General features: G+C 39.1%; 1 protein-coding gene across 2 annotated transcripts; it reads right to left on the bottom strand.

The window, feature by feature from the left end:
- Window positions 1–1,465: 1,465 nt before the first annotated feature.
- On the bottom strand, window positions 1,466–19,799 carry LOC126416496 (dysbindin). 2 transcript variants are annotated; one of them, XR_007575469.1, is made up of 6 exons: window positions 19,324–19,799; window positions 18,866–19,022; window positions 18,444–18,608; window positions 15,043–15,307; window positions 14,296–14,434; window positions 1,931–2,068 (listed from the first exon to the last, which is right to left on the bottom strand). XR_007575469.1 is itself a non-coding variant. In XM_050084237.1 (5 exons), exons 1-5 carry the CDS (start codon window positions 19,377–19,379, stop codon window positions 1,899–1,901), a joined length of 813 nt encoding a protein of 270 aa, XP_049940194.1. In that variant the 5' UTR covers window positions 19,380–19,790; the 3' UTR covers window positions 1,466–1,898. The 2 variants fall into 2 exon arrangements, 1 of the variants encoding a protein (XP_049940194.1); XM_050084237.1 differs by lacking the exon at window positions 14,296–14,434 and having other exon boundaries at window positions 1,466–2,068; window positions 19,324–19,790.
- Between the last annotated feature and the right edge of the window lie 1,251 nt (window positions 19,800–21,050).

Genomic DNA, 21,050 nt, shown 5'->3' with positions numbered 1-21,050 from the left:
TGGACAGTGTCTTGAAAGGAGGATATAAGATGAACATCAACAAAAGCAAAACAAGGATAATGGAATGTAGTCTAATTAAGTCGGGTGATGCTGAGGGAATTAGATTAGGAAATGAGGCACTTAAAGTAGTAAAGGAGTTTTGCTACTTGGGGAGCAAAATAACTGATGATGGTCGAAGTAGAGAGGATATAAAATGTAGGCTGGCAATGGCAAGGAAAGCGTTTCTGAAGAAGAGAAATTTGTTAACATCCAGTATTGATTTAAGTGTCAGGAAGTCATTTCTGAAAGTATTCGTATGGAGTGTAGCCATGTATGGAAGTGAAACATAGACGATAAATAGTTTGGACAAGAAGAGAATAGAAGCTTTCGAAATGTGGTGCTACAGAAGAATGCTGAAGATTAGATGGGTAGATCACATAACTAATGAGGAAGTATTGAATAGGATTGGGGAGAAGAGAAGTTTGTGGCACAACTTGACCAGAAGAAGGGATCGGTTGGTAGGACATGTTCTGAGGCATCAAGGGATCACCAATTTAGTATTGGAGGGCAGCGTGGAGGGTAGAAATCGTAGAGGGAGACCAAGAGATGAATACACTAAGCAGATTCAGAAGGATGTAGGTTGCAGTAGGTACTGGGAGATGAAAAAGCTTGCACAGGACAGAGTAGCATGGAGAGCTGCATCAAACCAGTCTCAGGACTGAAGACCACAACAACAACAGAACTTCCTTCAGGTTTTTTTTGTGCTGACAGGCCTAGTCAATGTGACATTCAGCTCAGCAGTCGCTTTTGCTGCTGCTGTTCTCTATTTTTCATCACAATCCTCTTCAACAACAATCCATCATGATCGATCAACATACACTTTCACTTGCATTTTGACTTTTCAGACATTGTTTTCCTGCTTTATCTGTTTGTAATATAAATGTTTGATAATGAGCCTCTTGAAGCCCCAAACATTTCAGCTGCCTTAGTTATGGAAGCACCTGACATACGAATACCAACAATTTTCCCGCTTTCAAATTCACTTAGATCCAATATAATGCACTTACAAACCACACAGAACACTGTTCTGACCATGACTGACAATTGCAACATTTTGAGAACATTGCAGAGGGACTTTTTGTGCTCAAATACAACAGCTCAACCTGCTGACTTGGCGAGCATCTGTATTTACAATCATGCATACATTTCTCACAGTGGTCCCATATTTTTGTCCAACCCCTGTAATTTTTCTGTGGATAATAAATACATTTGCCCAAATCCCTCCCACAGCCCCTCAGAATGAACCACATTACATATTAAACATGTGCAACAGCATCTTATGTGTAAATCATCACTGTAGTCATCACCTACAGCAACACTCTTATAGTCAACAAAATGTAGCAGAAGTTTTGTTCACAGACAATAAGGCATACAAATCCATCTAGTGCTTCCTTCACATTTACATCAAGGAAATTATAACGGACAATTATGTATACACAGGAATTTTATTGACCCAAGAGTTTTATACACAACCAGTATTAAAGCACAAAGTCTTGATTCAACATCACAGGTACCACTGTAAAATCATAAGCACAACATAGTATAAAATTGCCCAAATAAAACAATTATTTTCAGGGATCTTTCTTTCTTCCAAGAAAACTGAAATTCCTTAATTATGACATACTGTGAAATATTTGTGGGGCATAATGTTTCATTGGGAAATTCTGCTTATTTCAATAAAAAATTGAAACATATAATATATTTTAACAACAAACTAACAAATTTTTACAGTCACTTGTCAAACAGGTGATACAGATGAGGGATGATCAGTGATTTGTTTCAAAGATAAATAATATCTCAATTGTCAACAAAGAACACATTCCAATGTTTATCACATCACAATTAGTCTGTAACATTAATTACAGTTTTGCATCACTTGCTTTAAGATCGTCTCCCGAGGAAGAATCCTGAACTGCTGGAGCCTCTTTAGTATCGTCATCAAGGAAAGAATCCAGAGCAGATGGATCTTCTGGCTCAAGAATAACTTCCTCTAAACATGTAGTTTTCTGGCCTGGAGGACTTATAGTTCCTATAAAAAATTAAAATATCACACACAATGGTTTTAATAAAATCTATGACTCAAAACTTGGAAACTTTACTGACTGGATTTGTGTCAGTAGTTCACAGGGAAACTATCTATTCTCAATATTGTATACAGACTTTATCATCATTAAGTCCAAACAACAAAAATCTGAACTTATATAACCTATTACAAAGGAGAAAAATAGTAACTCCAAATAATGCTACACAGCAAGAAATTGTATAACAGGAATGAATAATTGTAAGCATACTTAGAATAAAGACTTTCCAGCACTCTCCCCCCCTCCCCTCCCCCCCCCCCCCCCCCACACACACACACATATACATGCTATACTGTTACAAAGAAGAGAAGCAGTGCAGCATTAGCCATGTGTACATAACAAAGTTTTGATGAAATGATTAATAATTACACTTAGCTGTAACTAGCATTTTCATAATTAAATTAGGTTGTAGAACAAAAGCAGAAAAGTAGTCATTTGTACATCACATACAATATGTAATAATCCATTGGATTTGTAGACAGTAAGTGTAAGTAGGAAAATTTAGATTTTAAATGAATTTTGCATCACTTCGATAAACTTTCAGTAAATTTTGTTTATTTTTCACATAATGTGAGGTATCAAAATTAGCAGTGCACTACAGCACTTTAAACGTCCAGCTGTTCATACAGCGAGGAGACGAAAGTCATGGGATACCTCCTAATGTCATGTTGGACCTCCTTTTGCCTGGCATAGTGCAGCAACTTGACGCAGCATGGACTCAACAAGTCACTGGAAGTTCCTGCAGAAATATCGAGCCATGCTGCCTCTATAGCCATACATAATTGCGAAAGTGTTGCTGGTGCAGGATTTTGTGCATGAACTGATTCTTGACTATATCCCATGAATGTTTGGTGGGGTGCACATCATGCAATCTGGGTGGCCAAATCATTTGCTTGAACTGTCCAGAATGTTCTCCAAACCTGTCACAAACGATTATGGCTTGGTGACATGGCGAACTGTCATTCATAAAAACTCCATTGTTGTTTGCTGCAAATGGTCTCCAAATAGCCAAACATAACTATTTACATTCAATGATCGGTTCAATCAATTCCATGTAACGAAGCCCACACTATTATGGAGCCACCACCAGCTCGCATAGTGCCTTACTGACAACTTGGATCCCTGGCTTTGTGGGGTCTGCGCCACACATTAACCCTAGGTTCTTACCAACTGAATTTGGGACTCATCTGACACTACCACAGTTTTCTAGTCATCTAGGTTCTAACTAATATGGTTATGAACTCAGGGAGGTGTTACAAGCGATGTTAGCAAAGGCACTCGCACTGGTTGTCTACTGCCATAGCCCATTAACACACTGCCCTAACAGATACATTCATTGCATCTCCCACATTGATTTCTCTGGTTATTTCACACAGTGTTGTTTGTCTGTTAACACTGACAACTCAACAAAAACACCACTGCTTTCAATTGTTAAGTTCAGTATCGTACTAATTTGTGTTATTTGTGTATTTTACGTGTTTGTGTCCACTGCCACCAACATTATAGCACTACTTGTCTGTAAATGATCAATTAACCTTTGTGGAAAGCTTTACAGAGTGCAAGGGAGATGGGCAAAGGCTTTGGCCACAGTGGTAAGAGGTAATGCCAGCAATCTGGTATTCTCGGCACACCCTTGACACTGTGGATCTTGGAATATGGATTTGCCCAACGGTTTCTGAAATGGACTGTCCCATGCATCTACCTCCAACTACCATGCTGCATTCAAAGTCTGTTAATTCCTGTCATGTGGCCAATATCACATTGGAAACCTTTTCACATGAATCACCTGAGCGTAATGACAGCTCTGTCAATCCACTTCCCTTTTATACCTTGTGTACACGATTCTACTGCCGTCTACTTATGTGCATTTAGCTATCCTGTAACTTTCATCATCTCAGTGTTTAACATGTAGCAGTCAAGTAACACTTAATTTTTTGCTACAATAGCACAAGAGGCCACAGGAAGGGGTAGGACAATGCCTCCAAGTTGGAGGGAGGAACTGTGCTTGCAACATTTTGAAAAGAGCAGTTGTTGACAGTAAGGCTGGTTGTTGGCAGTGAGTCTTCATACAAGCTGTGGTGGTTTCTTGTCATCCGATAGTTTGGGAATGCTGTTTGAGGGTGACAGATCTTGTTCACAGGCTGTTGCACTTAAGAATTTTCACAGGACTATGAATCACAATTGGTAGCTATGAAGTGGTGTTGTCCGTTCCGTGGGCTTTAACTGGAAAGTTTAACATGACAATGCCCAGGGTGCAGCCACAATGGTTTTACTGGTCAGTTCCCATCGCAAACAAAGAAATAAAAATAAATGAATAAATTCATAATTCCAATCTTAGATCTGAGTTTCCTACAAAATTTGAAACTCTCCGACAAGAATCGAAGACTGGATGGATCTTTGATCAATAAGTCATATTTAACTAAACTGATCATTTTATGAAATAAGGGTAACTTTCCCCATCCAACCAGTATCACTGAAGGATTGTTTGCATGGAGGACCATTAAATGGAAGGGACAGATTAGTTTTCACATTCTCCATTTGGTTATTGTACAAAATGCTCAAAATAGTGAATTTACTTAACAGTTCCTGTCTGATTGTGTGAAACTGTAAGGTGAAGCCATGCAGTGGCATACACATACCAATTTTCCCTCATTCAGAGAATTTTTGCACAAACTGGTGTCCCAACCTGAGGGGCAAGGAGACCAAGCCACCCTCCAGGGGAGGCCGCACCAGTGGTTCATTCTCTGCCACTGTCATAGTGGCTGCTGGGACCTACTTGTGAACTGTGGACACACACCACGGTGCAGTGCACGAGTTTACAAATGACAATGAGAGGCACACTCCAGCCCCAATCGTTTGTTAATCTATGATGCCTTCACCTTGCAGACAGTAGAGTTGTGGAAGTTACCGCCATTTCATTATTAAAGTGTTGCCTCTCATCACCTGAAGGATGGTCATGCACTAGGCTCATCCACGTAGAGCAGCACAATTCACATTCAAAAGCCTGCAGTAGTCATGATGGTTTCTACCGAGCAATTACACCACTTTCACAGCAAACACCCAGCATTAGAACCTCACAAAATGTAATGAGGTAAGCTTTGTCGTTCGGCCCCGAACACTTTTCATTATGTGGATCTCATGCCTAACATCATTCTCTCGTTCAACCACTCCTCGCTCTCTAGGGACTAGACTTAATCTTGTTTAATTTCGCTGTGTGTTGATGTACTTTCTCATTTTAATTCCCTGTTCTACGGCAAGGTGGCTTCCTGCCATGTCACTCAGATTTGCGAGTGCATGCTATAAAACTTGCAACAGGGCTACCTTACATTTGTATGTTTTACTGCAATATAAACAGGGTGTTTCAAAAATGGCCGGTATATTTGAAACGGCAATACAGACTAAACGAGCAGCGATAGAAATACACCGTTTGTTGCAATATGCTTGGGACAACAGTATATTTTCAGGCAGACAAACTTTCGAAATTACAGTAGTTACAATTGTCAACAACAGATGGCGCTGCAGTCTGGGAAACTCTATAGTACGATATTTTCCACATATCCACCATGCGTAGCAATAATATGGCGTAGTCTCTGAATGAAATTACCCGAAACCTTTGACAACGTGTCTGGCGGAATGGCTTCACATGCAGATGAGATGTACTGCTTCAGCTGTTCAATTGTTTCTGGATTCTGGCGGTACACCTGGTCTTTCAAGTGTCCCCACAGAAAGAAGTCACAGAAGTTCATGTCTGGCGAATAGGGAGGCCAATCCACGCCGCCTACTGTATGTTTCGGATAGCCCAAAGCAATCACACGATCATCGAAATATTCATTCAGGAAATTAATGACGTCTGCCGTGCGATGTGGCCAGGCACCATCTTGCATAAACCACGAGGTGTTCGCAGTGTCGTCTAAGGCAGTTTGTACCGCCACAAATTCACGAATAATGTCCAGATAGCGTGATGCAGTAATCGTTTCGGATCTGAAAAATGGGCCAATGATTCCTTTGGAAGAAATGGCGGCCCAGACGAGTACTTTTTGAGGATGCAGGGACGATGGGACTGCAACATGGGGCTTTTCGGTTCCCCATATGCGCCAGTTCCGTTTATTGACGAAGCCGTCCAGGTAAAAATAAGCTTCGTCAGTAAACCAAATGCTGCCCACATGCATATCGCCGTCATCAATCCTGTGCACTATATCGTTAGCGAATGTCTCTCGTGCAGCAATGGCAGCAGCGCTGAGGGGTTGCCGCGTTTGAATTTTGTATGGATAGAGGTGTAAACTCTGGCGCCGAGACGATACGTGGACGTTGGCGTCATTTGGACCGCAGCTGCAACACGGCGAACGGACACCCGAGGCCGCTGTTGGATCACCTGCTGCACTAGCTGCGCGTTGCCCTCTGTGGTTGCCGTACGCAGTCGCCCTACCTTTCCAGCACGTTCATCCGTCACATTCCCAGTCCGTTGAAATTTTTCAAACAGACCCTTTATTGTATCGCTTTTCGGTCCTTTGGCTACATTAAACCTCCGTTGAAAACTTCGTCTTGTTGCAACAACACTGTGTTCTAGGCGGTGGAATTCCAACACCAGAAAAATCCTCTGTTCTAAGGAATAAACCATGTTGTCCACAGCACACTTGCGCGTTGTGAACAGCACACGCTTACAGCAGAAAGACGACGTACAGAATGGCGCACCCACAGACTGCGTTGTCTTCTATATCTTTCACATCACTTGCAGCGCCATCTGTTGTTGAAAATTGTAACTACTGTAATTTCGAAAGTTTGTCCGCCTGAAAATGTACTGTTGTCCCAAGCATATTGCAACAAACGGTGTATTTCTATCGCTGCTCGTTTAGTTTTTATTGCCGTTTCAAATATACCGGTCATTTTTGAAACACCCTGTATATAGTTATTTTAATCATATTTACTGCCTATCAATTTGGTGATGAAACATCTACTGAGAGAAGACATCAAACATTTTTATGGTCCAGGGACCACAGATCAGCACATGAGCATAACTTCCTGTCTGGGAGGGAAAGGCGATTGGCAGAAGAACACCATACAGCATCAGTCACTCAGTTCAAACAACAAACCTGTACTTACAAGCCACTTAATCTTTAACACTTTGTTAAGGGGTACATCAACTGTGGTTTCGTAGAGCAACCTACTCATATACAGACTTCTTTTCAGTGGACCATTTGGACATAGCAGCTCAGTACGGTAAATTTCCTGTGCAAGTGTATAACCTCTGCCTAGACTTCAAAGAAGACTGTAAGCATGAAGTGTGACTGTAAATTCAAATCAATTCATCCTCGGATAAGCAGTAGTGTCAGGTTTAACTCGTTACTGGTAGCTAGTAAGCAGCATTAGCAAGAAGAAATCCAGAACAGCCATAAGCTCATGTTAAAAAGTAATTTTTGTTTTCTTCCATTAGGCTTCTCAATGGTTTGACGTGACTCATAATCCACCCTGCTGTAATACCATGTATCACAGATTTTGATTTATCTTCATTTCTTGTTCTACTACAGTCCACAACTTAGTGCCATACAGTGCTCTACTTGAGAAGTATGTCTTCCTTTTTATTTGATTATTTTATATTTCTTTTGCCCAGGAATTCTCACATTGTCTGTGGTAGTCTGGTCATTATGTTCTCTGTCCATCATTCATGGCTCATTCTGCTGATCCACGATTTTGATATTTGTCACTTACCTGATTTGTGCTAGTCTTCATTACTTGTGTCTTTCCTTTCTTTATGTGTAATCCATATTCTGCACTCAGCTGACTGTTCATTTCATTCATTAAGTCATGTAATTATTCATTACAATCATAGATGGTAGCAATGTCATCAGCCAATCAGATCATTTATTGATAACCTGAATTTTAATACCATTCTGACACTTTCTTTTATATCCTTTGTTTCTTCTTCAATGAAGAGTAGAGGGAAGTATGGAATATTTTTTCATTCCATCCTTTTTAATCCATGTTGTCCCTCTTAACCTTAAAGTCTCATTGTTCCCTCTATGTTCTAATTCATATCATGCATTAACTGTCTTTCTCTGAAACACACACCAATTTTTCTGAGGATTTCAAACATCTTGCATCATGTTACTTTAGTCTAATACTAGATCTCCTATGTCCACAAATCAACATTCATTACTTCCTCTATTATGTTAACAGACACTTTTTCTCATCATAGAGGCATTGTACTAGTTACACCAATATGCTTGCTCCTCTCTCTTGCACTCTTCATGTTATTGCCTTTAATTTTACATTCTCTGAAATTTATATTGACATTTCTACATCCTCAATCTTTTCTTCCCATGAACATTTCCTTTTCATAATCTTCAGAATTTTCTAGTAGTCATCCCACTTAAATTTCCAAGCACTTTGTATTAATTTCATTTCTAAGTGACTTCTATTGTTCGGCCTTGCTTTTCTAGAGCATTTTCTTGTATTGTAAAACTGAAGAATTTCTTCAATTAACCACCATTTCTTCACAGCTACATTCTTCTGCTGATATTTCTCTCTCCAGCTTCTGTGATTACCCTTTTTAGAAATGTTCATTCCACCTCCTATTACTGAAGTTTCATTCTTTGCCTTGCCTGTATATTCGTATTGAAATCTACTATACTATTATACCATTTGAAGATGCTATTGGTGTTACCCGATATTTGTTGGCCCAGATGATCATCAATCCATTTTACGTCAGTGCACATTTTCAAATTTCCCAACTTTCCTTTCACATTCAGACTTAATTCATGCCACACTATGATTAGTAGAATGTTATCTTTTCAACCTTTTCCTCGTGGTCACCTCGCCGATCATAGTCCTTTCATCAAGGCATATATTTCAGATTCTAATTAAAACACTGGCAATTCAACAAACTAGTAATTCTCTAGTTCATACAATTAGTAATGTAAATAATATTTAAGTGATTTTTATGCTTTGATGCCCGATAATAAGCACTAGTGACATGAAATGACTCATCAATAAATTCTTACAAGATTAACATTTCTTTATCATTGTCAGTGGTTGCAGTACATACATATAATCTTTATTGTTAACTCAGTCACTGGAAACAAATATGCCAAAACCCACAGATTAAAATATAACAACACAATACTTCATTTTAGGGACTATGCCATACAGTAAAATATCACAGCACACTGATTGGTACAGTCTGATCTTCTTCAAGTTAATCCAAGTGTTTGTTGGTAATGAGGATCACCCTGTGGCTAAACATGCCTTGGTGCACAGCCAGCACATCTTGGCACAGTGTTACACCGTCCGGGTTATCTGGATACTTCCCACTAACACCAACCTATCCGAACTCCGGAGATGGGAACTTGCCCTTCAATATATCCTCTCTTCCCGTTACCCACCAGGCCTCAACCTCCGCTAATTTCAAGTTGCCGCACCTCGTACATCACTTGTCACTCAACAACATCTTTGCCTCTGTACTTCCGCCTCGACTGACATCTCTGCCCAAACTCTTTGCCTTTACATATGTCTGCTTGTGTCTGTATACATGCGTGTGCGTGTGTGCGCAAGAGAGTGTATACCTGTCCCTTTTTCCCCCTAAGGTAAGTCTTTCCACCCCCGGGATTGGAATGACTCCTTACCCTCTCCCTTAAAACCCACATCCTTTTGTCTTTCCCTCTTTCCTGATGAAGCAACCGTGGGTTGCGAAAGCTTGAAATTTGTGTGTGTGTGTTTTTTATTGTGTCTATCTACCAGCGCTTTCTTGTTTGGTAAGTCACAGCATCTTTGTTTTTTAATATATTTTTCCCATGTGGAATGTTTCTTTCTAGAGTGTATATATATATATATATATATATATATATATATATATACTGTCTCTGACTGCCAGAGCCAGACTGGATTTTCCATTGTTTGATATACTATTCTTTCATACAGAGTGTATTTTTATTATGTAATCTGGATCAATGACAAAAGTGCATTCAGCAACTCAGAAACATGGAAAATATTTCAGATTGCATGATGTTCTTAAGAACAAGTGACAAGTGCAGAACATTACAACACAGGACAATGGTTGTCACATTCTCGTATTTGTCAGACAAATTACATTTTATTGCTAGCGATCTCTGGGTAAAAAAACTTCAAACATAAAAATTCAGTGAGACAGTGAAAAATCACCAAATTCGTCAGCAAAAATAATGTTGTAGCTCTAAAAGAAATGGTGGAAGAAGCAGAGAGGTTCTGTATATGGGCGAGACATATAATACCAAACTTCAACCTTCACTGCATAATTAACACCAATCAGACTGGATGGACACTGGATTACAAGTGTGTAAAGACCTTTTTGGTGAAAAAACTCAATCTCTCTAAAATCACTTTTTCTTATAAAGTGCAAAACAATTTAACTGCTTCAGGGAAATTATTACCCCTTGTATTTTTATGTATGCAAGAGCCTGCCAGTATATTTGGTCCTCAAGTTGCTGGTATTATGAAAAAATTAAAAGAAGAACATAAGAATGTTGTCATTATTTGCTCCAAGTCAACAAAATTAAAAAAAAAGAATTTGCAAAATTCTTGGTAACAATATTAAAACCATACATTGCTAACACACAAAAATTCCATCTACTGGTGGATTTATGGGGGGCCGAGCAGATCTGACATTGTGTGATGAGACATTACTCATGAAGAAGACGAAGTTACATGGAGCAACGTGTAATCTGAAGATCATTCCACCCAAATGTACTCCTGTTGCTCAACCCTGTGATGTGTACTACTATTGCCAAGTCTAAATCTAATTAAAAGACTACAAAGTGCTCTTAAACTGGTATAACAACAGCAGTAATTATCGTTAAGAAAAGATGCAATTAATATACATTTGAAACTTCCTGGCAGATTAAAACTGTGTGCCCGACCGAGACTCGAACTCGGGACCTTTGCCTTTCGCAGGCAAGTGCTCTACCATCTGAGCTACCGAAGCACGACTCACGCCCGGTACTCACAGCTTTACTTTTGCCAGTATCTCGTCTCCTACCTTCCAAACTTTACAGAAGCTTGCCCGCGAAAGGCAAAGGTCCCGAGTTCGAGTCTCGGTCGGGCACACAGTTTTAATCTGCCAGGAAGTTTCATATCAGCGCACACTCCGCTGCAGAGTGAAAATCTCATTCTGGAATATATATTTGCTTGTGTAGAATCAATCAATGCTCCATTTTTCATCCCAATGGTTCACTAAGCTTGGCGTGTATCAAAACTGACAGAAGAAGGACCTACATTTAAAAGCCTGAATGAAGTAAGGTTTCCGCCACTGAAGCATGTTTTGGAAAAGGGGTTCTTTAGACCTATTGCAACCAACATGCCCTCATCAGCAATAACTCTGGCTGAAGTAGCTACTTGTTTCCTCTTTCTCCATGATTTTATAGATTTTGGAAGAGGCACGTTAATTTCCTCCTGGATATTTTCAGTTTGATCTGCTGACACTTCTAGCTCAGGTGGCACATTATCAACAGCTTCTTTTTGCTCTGCTGATACACATCCGTCTACTGTTCTTTCAGGTAGCTCTACTTGCCCAGCATTAAAGGTCTTGGGAAACCTTCAAAGCTACATCCGGAATGACATCTCTATTCACGGGAGAAATTTCAGTCTTAGAAAAATCACTCTTGATGGTGGCTGGAGTTATACTTTCATCCATTGACTTCTTGAACAGATGGTAAAAATCCGATCTTGTAGGCTTGTAACCACAAGTTTTCATAAAGTCTCTCACATTCCTTTTCCAAGCAATTTTCATAGGATCAAATGTGGTCACATCACACGGCTGTAAGATCTGAGTGGTGTGTGATGGAAAGGTAACAAAAATAATGCCATTTCTTGTCTGAATTTTAGAGCTTCTGGAGAGACATGTCTAGAATGTGAGTCTATCAATAGCAGAACAGGATGAGTGGGAGGAATGTGGTTAATGAAGTGCTTCAAGAACTCCAAGAAAATTTCCAAATGTATCCAGCCATTTTTTGACACTGCTACCTGGCTCAATGGAGGAGCATTTTTCTTCAAGCTATCAGTGACACGAACCCCTTGAAAATAAACGTAGCAGGCACTGTTTGTCCCATAGCATTAGCAGCAATCTCAACTGTTGTGGTCTTCCCCTTTTTAGCAGTTGTATGCTGGTGGACAAGCTTCGCTCCTTTCGGTGAAACAATTTTGCTTGGCTTATTCACTATTGAAAATCCCATTTCATCTAGATTTCAAATTAGATTTGGCTTTATCCCAAGCCCTGTTTTCTCATACACTGCACTTAGCACATCATAAAAATCATTCAAATTACAATGATTCGAAGCTGCGGCCCTATGATGTCATAGATTTTCTGGCTGATGTAAACTTAAGCTATATCATTTCTTAAACGAAGTCCACCAGTCCCATCCTGCCTTGTCTCTTTCTTCTCTAGATGGGTTCCCTTGAGGTCTCCCCAATGCTAATTTGTAAACGTAATAACGCAAATCACTCGCTAACAATCCAAATCCCAGTTCTTGCATTTCAATTGCATACTTCACCAATTTAGTTTCCTCTTCCTTTTTTAAAAAAAAGAAGGGGCATAGTCCGCAGGATAGGTGCAAACTCTTAGTCAATCTTTTAGGGTTTTGTAAGGTATGCGAAAATCTCTACTGGATCTATAAACTGACTAGCCATCCTTTAACACCCTTCGTACAGTATCTACCAAATCCTTTCTGCTGTACTGTTCTCCATATTTGCCACTACGTTTAGACATCTGTAACAAATTAAATCGTGCCCGCCAGTGAATGAAACCATTAAGAAATTCATTACCGGCAAAAGTGAATTACGAGCAAACTATTGGTGTCAAAATGGTGAACAAGATCTTAATTTAAATAGAGGACTGTGAAGAATCCATCAATAAAAGTCTTATACTTACACTTCAGATTATATTGACAGTATCAATAAAAGAACAGTAAGCTGTCACCGGACACATGCTACACTGAAAATATTCTCAACCACACTGGAAAAAGTTCGACTACAACTGCAAGAATGAGCCCCAGTAGCTGTTTTCTCTACCACACACTGCTGATAGGTGCTACCACCTGTGGTGCAATGTTCGTACTTAAATCAGCTCGTACAATTTTGCAGTGAAAGGATATGTATGGCACTGCGAAATTAGCCATACTACGAAATTTGCCGAGTTTGTCCTACATACAGCAAATGAAATGAAAAATTGGATGATTTATTCAAAAGAAAGAGATTCACAAATTGAGCAAGTCAATATCATGTTGGTCCACCTCTGGCCCTTTGCAGAGAGTTATTCAGCTTAGCACTGATTGATAGAGTTGTTGGATGTCCCCCTGAAGTATTCCACGCCAAATTCTGTCCAATTGGAGCATTAGATCATCAAAATGCTGAGCTGGTTGGAAGGCCCTGCCCATAATGCTCCAAATTTCTCTATTGGGAAGAGATCCAGTGAACTTGTTGGCCAAGGAAAGGTTTGGCAAGCACAATGACGACTAGCAGAAACTCTCACTGTGAATGGAAGGGCATTACCTTGCTGAAATGTAAGCCCAGGATGACTTCCCACGAAGGGCAACATAACGTGGCTTATACCACTGATGTACTGCTGTGCTGGAAGGGTGCAGCAGATCACAACCAAATGCGTCCTGCTACGAAATGAAATTGCACCCCAGACTGTCACTCATCCTCAGGCCATATGGTGGGTGACAATCAGGTCAGTATCCCACTGCAGACACCCAACATTGGAGCGAAATTTGAAGTGGGGCCCATCACCGGACAAAGAATGTTATAATTATGTGACTTATTCAAACAAGCTCTGTAACAACCCACATAAGAAATGAGAGAAAATGCCAGATCAAATGCAAAGGAACTAATCAATCAAATCATTCAATAAAAAAATCTGAAAAGTGTACAATTTTTTTGTGTTGCGACATGCACTATGTAAAAAACAAGCTCTCCTTATTGCTGCACAGAAACTGAAGGTAGAAGCTAAGCCCATACAGTAAAATATGGGTAACCTAGTACCATAATGAATAAGTTGATTCTCTCTGAAATCTTGAAATGAAATTCATCTACGGATGACCAGGTATCTCATTTCGTTACACGGCACAGTTCTAAGGAAATGATTAGTAGGTTCTGGTTCTTAAGGACCAATTTCTGTGAAATTTTTTCCATGCAAAACACTGCAACATACCATACAATGTTACCAACATCACGTCCTTCATCAGCGATGGAAACTGTATACCAATGATAATGGGCTGTTGCATCATGTTAGATTCAAGTGACAAGAAGCCACAACAACTGTCTTCAGGGTGATGCTCATATCTCATAGTCTGAAAATTGTATTATTAAGACAATCATTCTCAATGTGAGAGTCTTCACTTAACTGTGACACAGTAACAGTAACTTAAATTGTGCCACTGACGTATTAATGTCACACACTAGGAAAATCAATAAAAATTTAAACTTAAAGTGCTAATTCATAAATTAATACCCGAAACACTGACACACTATCCAAACCGTTCACACAATATTTGTAAATATTCAGTTCCAGGTTCACAACATGTGAGCAAAAAACTCAAAGGAAATTACAATTAGTGATTTTTAGGCAACTGTAAGTCAGAATTACACAAATTGCTGAAAGAACACACTATATAAATTTCCGTATTAGCACATCTATGTTACCATGTGTTCATAAACTATGATGGTCTTACAGATCACAGATTGCTTTTGTGTTATAGTTCAAACATGAAATACTGTAACAAAAAGCCAACTTATCTGTCAGATGATTTCCTAGTTTGTTTGTAATCAGCCAATACTTGATTGACTGATCATATTTTTCAGGTAGCTGTGTTAACTGCCATTATGCATTAACTCAGCTATTCAATCCTGATGACGCAACAAATTATCTCATCTTCACACAATGCTAATAAACACTCACCTGGCAAAGTTCCCGACTCTTTGTATTGCTGCAGGTCCTCTTTGAATGCCTGTTCAAATGTTTCCTGTCTTTCACGAAGAGCAACTTGCTGTCTTGCCTCATGATCCCTAAGTCGTTGTGCATGCTCAGCTGCCAGTTTGTCACGCACAGCCTCAAGCTCAGCCAGCCGTCGCTCCTTGTAAAGAGCCAACTGGAATCTGTGGTCAAGTTGTTGCTCCTGCAGCTCTTGAACCTCAACTATGTCCTCAAGACGTGCCAGCCCTGTCTTTAAAGAAAGAAAAACTAATTAAGATTCTCATTCTCTTACATTACAACTGTATGACTGAAACTGATGATAGCAAATAAAGCGAATGCTGACTTTAGAATATCAATACAAACAATTTACATGACTAATACTAAACCACAGACACATCTCAAGTTGAAAGATATTATACCGTGTTGCAGTAATATCGGTACAATAGTACATGTATTGGAGTCATGTATGAAATTTGTATCCAAAGAACCAAGCTTTTAAATTAACTGATAGAAATTCTGATGCCACCTCCGTTTATTAACTCTACAGGTGCCAAACAACTTCACATTTGGGCCATCAGCCAGTGGCGGCCTACGATCTTTATTTCAGACACCTTTAAGTTATATTGATCTGTTTGGAACTGTTTTATATGAGTCTTTTTAAACTGTTTGCTGTAAACCATTCGTAAGACTGCATCATTTCTCTCGTGGCTGTGTCTGTTACTGATATGTCTGGGACCTTTATCCATATACTTGGGTCATCAGCACACATAGTTTTTGAATAGTTGTTCAATGTCCTAGTAATTCAATTCTGTAGGTCAAACAACAGGAGAAACCCAAGCAAATAATCTTGTGGGACACCTTATGCAATGCTTCACAACTTTGTATTTAGTCTTATTATTGTCGCATAATTTTCTGATGTGACCCTCTGCTTTGTGTTGTTAAAGTGGGACTCCATCCATGGAAGTGGGATCCCTTTAATATAATACCATTTTAGTTTCCTAAGTCGATTTTTTTGTCAATTTCTACTGCAACTGAGCATATGCTTCCATATATGGCTTTCCCGATAGAAAATTCTTTATCGCAGCCAGGAAGAGTTCATGTTAAAAGGTTATTCTCAGAAGTGTGGTTTAGTATTCTGTTGAAAGTTACCTTACCAAACAAAATATGGGGAACACAGATGGAACTCCATTACAACTCAGTTGCTTGCCTCAATTTTTAAAAATTGGTGTTACCACCACATACTTCAGTATTATTAAAATCATAGATCACTACTCACCATACAGTGGAGATGTTTGGTCGCAGACAGGCACAACAAAATGACTGCTAAACAACTAAGCTTTTGGCCAAAAGGGCTTCTTCTGAAGTACTGCCTACTTTAAGAGAAGGCCTTTTGGTCAACAGCTTACTTCTTCATCAGTCTTTCTGTTGTGCCTGTCTGCATCCCGATATCTCTACTATAAGGTGAGTAGTATTCTATCCTTTTCATAATACCGTCATTATTCCAAACTGGATTTTCCACTGTTTGATTTTACCATATACTTCTGTTGTTTAGGAGATACATGTTGACTCACTGACTGGTATCGAAGGTAAATCAAGGGGGGCACTGCAATGTCAGCCCAAGATTTTAGTACTTTGGTTGAAATACAATCATAGTGGATACAATTAGTTCTTTTTAGTGACCTAAGTTAATTTTTGTGCTCTCCCAAACAGTTGATTTATCAAAAGTGAGAGCAATTGATGTATCAAAAGTGAAACCTGTCAATGGATTATGCAATGCTGTCAAAGTGAATGTAATGGATCTGTCTTTGATGGGTCATTTTTTTTTCATACCTGTGTTTTCGTACACCATTAGAAAGAATTCATTCAATTTCAGTAACCAATATTTCGAATTTCATGTCTGTCTTGCTAATACTGTTATGAGAGGGTTGAGTATTATTAGCCTAGCTATGTTTATTCACTCCATGCCTAATCATGTTTCACATCATTCTTGCCATGTTATTGGAATTACAAATTTTTTGTTTGTAGTAAAAGGTTTTAAGCTTTTTTGATGTCACTATGGAGCACAATGCACAGGATAGTGACTGCTCTGAGGGAGGGAGACAGAGAGAACTCTCTTTGCACTGCTTTTTTTTCCAGTATCAGTCTTTGTGCACAGTGGTATTCACTTCATACCCTATATGTGCCCCATTCGTAACTTGGTAAGTATTTCCATCAACAATGTTCCCATTAGGGACAGAACATAAGGTCGGACTGTGAAAGGAATTCAGTCATGTCCTTTTTGAAGGGACCATCCTGGCATTTACAACAAGTGCTTTAGGAGAATCGTGGAGTACTTAAGTCTGGCTGAAAAAAATCAAAATTTTTAATCTCTGTTCTCCTGAATGAAAAGGATTTTCAATGACTTATCACTGTGTAACATCATTTGACACCCTTTTTTCCCCTCTTTTTTATGAAGCACCCTAAACCCAGTCTCTGCCCTGAGTGCAGTGAGCTATCATCTGAGGCCAGGCTGTACCTGCTTAGTATAGCACACAACTTACTCCCATCTTCAAACACTGACATTCCACACCCTTCTGTACTAACCGATACGACAAAATGTCACAAACTAAGAATAATCAAGCCACATGGAAATAATGCAAAATTGCAACTAGAAGTTCTTGGTGTAAATCCAATTCCAGCACTTAACTAAAGACGGAGCTGTTCGCCAGCACGATAACAAAGATAATCTAGTACGAGACTTAATATCACAATAGACTTGTCTTCCAGGTAATTTAACAGGAAATGAAATGGGGAAGGGAAGAGGGAAGGGGCAGGCTGCAGCATATGTGATTTCCGAGATCAAAATGATATGTGTCGGTGTTACAATCTAAAACTAACTAAGGGTTTTGTGTAACCAAGGCATGGTAATAAGGGGAGGGGTAGAAAGGAGTAGTTTGAATGAAGTACAGTAGATCCTGTATGTTGAAATACTGAATTTGTACTAGCAAAGTTTTAAAATCTGGTGTGGTGACATAGTAACCACATAGTTTAGGCTTGTGTGGTGTAGCATGTTGTCTCTTACACTAATAAGTGTGTTATGTAACAGCATTATCAATCCAAGCATGTAGTTTCTTATATAAATTCACTCATGAGCTATATCAATGAAAACCACAAAAAATGGGAATGCACTTAGATTTGCTTCCATGTCAATGATTTCCCATACATCTCACGAAAAATTTTATGACTGCCATGAGTTGGACAACATCTGTTATTTTTAAAAACACACAGTTACAAAATGTTTCTGTGACCACTAAATACAAATATGTATACAACGTATGATAGTAACCTTTTAAAACCACCAGCACACACTTATATATACATAAAAAATGAAGAATTATGTGACTCACTTCTACTTCCTCAAAAGTTTCTGTGAGAGTACCAAGCTGTGACATGAGGCCCTGCACATCAGCCAATATCTGTGGCACACTTGCAAGCACCATTGCAGCACCATTCATTGATGTCCAGCTCTTTTGACATTCTGTGTGCAGCTTTGTAATAAGATCATCAACTACCTTCAAAAGAACATAAAATTTCTTTTAGAGTTATTTTTGAGAAACTGTAACAGGAGGCAAATTGCTGGTAAAGGATATTTGATATTTTTAATACTGTTATGAACCCAAACTTTGATTCGTCTCATGTTTTTTGAATGCGTAAAAGAATAGTCAAAAGGGCTTACTTACAACAAAAAATATTAAGAGACGGAGTTTTTCAACTAAGGATGTACGGCGAAGTTGCACTACATGATAAAAACTAAATTAAGAGCAACTACCTGTGCTTGGACAGCATTTTCCTCAGACTGTTTATGCAGCTCGCTCCACTCATTTTGGTACTTCAGTAAAAGTTCGCCTCCTGCATTGTAGTTCACTTTACGACCTCTAGCAGGAATATGTTTGTGAACAGAATCGGATGTTGACAAACCTCTGAAACTGCAATAAAGGCGGTATATTTTCTTCAGGTAATTCGTCCACTAAAAGCTCCTGTGCGAATGCAGATACAGTACTGGCAAATGTAAACATTTGGGTAGCTTCAAGGTACTGTTACGGGCATCACCTATGTTAACATCTACATATTTTCGGCATGTAGAAATGTTTTCAAACAACAGCTAGCACACATTACCATCTAAACATACCTATTACACGGGCGTTATAATAGAACGTAATGACATGACACCAGTACGTCGTTTTCACTCAAAAGTGAATATGTAAACAATACATCATAACCTCTCACCTGGCAGTGATCCCCTCCTGGACTGTATGAAACCGATCACGCAAACTGTCAAACATTATCGAAATAAACAGTAACGCGTAAGAATCAAAATATTTCCGCGGCTACAGGTGACCAACATCAGTTTTCGCCTAAACAATTTGTTTCCCATTCAAATAACAACTCACGCTCAGTCACGTGAATGCAGCTCAGCATCCGTACAAGTGACGTTTCTATGACGGAAAGTGTCGTGTAAGTAACCTACAATACCTAGAAAACATAAATCTATTTAAATAATTCTCGTGGGAACAACTATATACACTATTAAATCTGTAATGTCAACGGAAATATTCTGAGTCCTGTACATTAACCCGGATTTCACTCTGGTTACCGTACCGTACAGACAAACACCTAGTTTCGAATTAGGAAACAGACTACAGACTCTAAAACCGAAAGGACAAAACTGCGCTCAAGTTTGCTTGGACACGGCATCGTTAAATTTTTAGATCAAATTTAACTTTTTTTAGCTTGTTCGTCTCGGGGTGAGCTCCGGTTCATAAAATAAAAAAGCGGTTAAAACAAGGTGGAAACCTTTCCTCTGTTAAGGCAAAGACGAAGAACTATAAACATGAATCAGTTGTATTTTTTCTCCTTTGTATTAACCCTTAGGGAGGTGCGGGGGTTAGTGCTCCACTTAGGGTGCCTCGCCACTTAGGGCGCCTCGGGTCACTTACGAACCCATGTACAAAACCTACTTTAGTTGCTTTGAGTAATGATAATCTTCGTTGTATGGACTTTGAAAGATTCAGCCAGGATAGGGAAAACAAAGAACGGAACTCATTTACCAAACAATTAACATGAACGATTTTATTGAATACAGTTGAAAATGTCAGTAACACAAACGTAATATGAATAATTTATATTAACATTCCTAATACAGGTCATTCTAAATCATCGATACAATCTCCACATCTATGTTTGCATGAGCTTTACAAATAAAGGATTCGCATCTTGAGCATTTCTGCGAAGGTTTGATTCTTCTCATCTTTTCTGGGGCACATTTTGAACCGCTCATGAGAAGGTCCAGGAGCATCAGGGACCCCTCATGACGGTTTCATATCCTCTCCTAGACGTAATTTTATATTTTTCCTAAGAGCATAGGAATGTTATCTGTACTTTGCCGCATTCTGATGTGCTTTTCAACCAATGGTTCTCCGATATTCCGTAGCATCTACCAACATTAAAATTTGCACATGTCGCATGTATCCACCTTAACTTTGGTACTATTATAAAATGTGATTATTTCGGGCTTCGCCTTCACACCAGTTAATGTGGCAACATCATCATGCATTGTTGATAATAATATTACCGTCTTATTTTTAGCGCTAACATTTATCATTAAAGTCGTATCTTTAGTGAATCCAAAAACACTGCTGTATATTGTTTCATGCTCACTAGCCTGACATTCTGGTGGAATCTGACGCTTATTTTTTCGTAGGGAACCCACAACTGTTAACTTTTTCGTAAGGAGAGCTGAGCTAGTTGGTAACTCGTATACCAATTGTCACAAGTTATATTCCTGTTGGTAACTGCAACAGGCTTAGTCAATATGTTCACAACTCAAAATTCAGCATTGTCGTGACGAAATGTTATCTCCCATTGTGTGCCTGCATGTATTACGAAGCAGACTAAATAATGCCTCCTAGCGTCTACTTGTCGAAAACCTTTATTCCATACTTTCTGGGGTTTGC

The sequence above is a fragment of the Schistocerca serialis genome, chromosome 8, assembly GCF_023864345.2.
Source record: "Schistocerca serialis cubense isolate TAMUIC-IGC-003099 chromosome 8, iqSchSeri2.2, whole genome shotgun sequence".
NCBI classification, from domain to species: domain Eukaryota; kingdom Metazoa; phylum Arthropoda; class Insecta; order Orthoptera; family Acrididae; genus Schistocerca; species Schistocerca serialis.
The sequence above is the reverse complement of the archived record's forward strand: the minus strand, read 5'-3'. Positions and strand labels throughout refer to the sequence as shown.

What these genes read in the sequence shown, in the direction of transcription:
- LOC126416496 (XM_050084237.1), bottom strand. Translation starts at nt 19,379, where the DNA reads ATGTTTGACAGTTTGCGTGATCGGTTTCATACAGTCCAGGAGGGGATC. An exon ending in CAGGAGGGGATCACTGCCAG is followed by an intron (nt 19,023 to 19,323) that starts GTGAGAGGTTAT and finishes CCTTTATTGCAG; the next exon opens with TTTCAGAGGTTTGTCAACAT. An exon ending in AAAATGCTGTCCAAGCACAG is followed by an intron (nt 18,609 to 18,865) that starts GTAGTTGCTCTT and finishes GTTCTTTTGAAG; the next exon opens with GTAGTTGATGATCTTATTAC.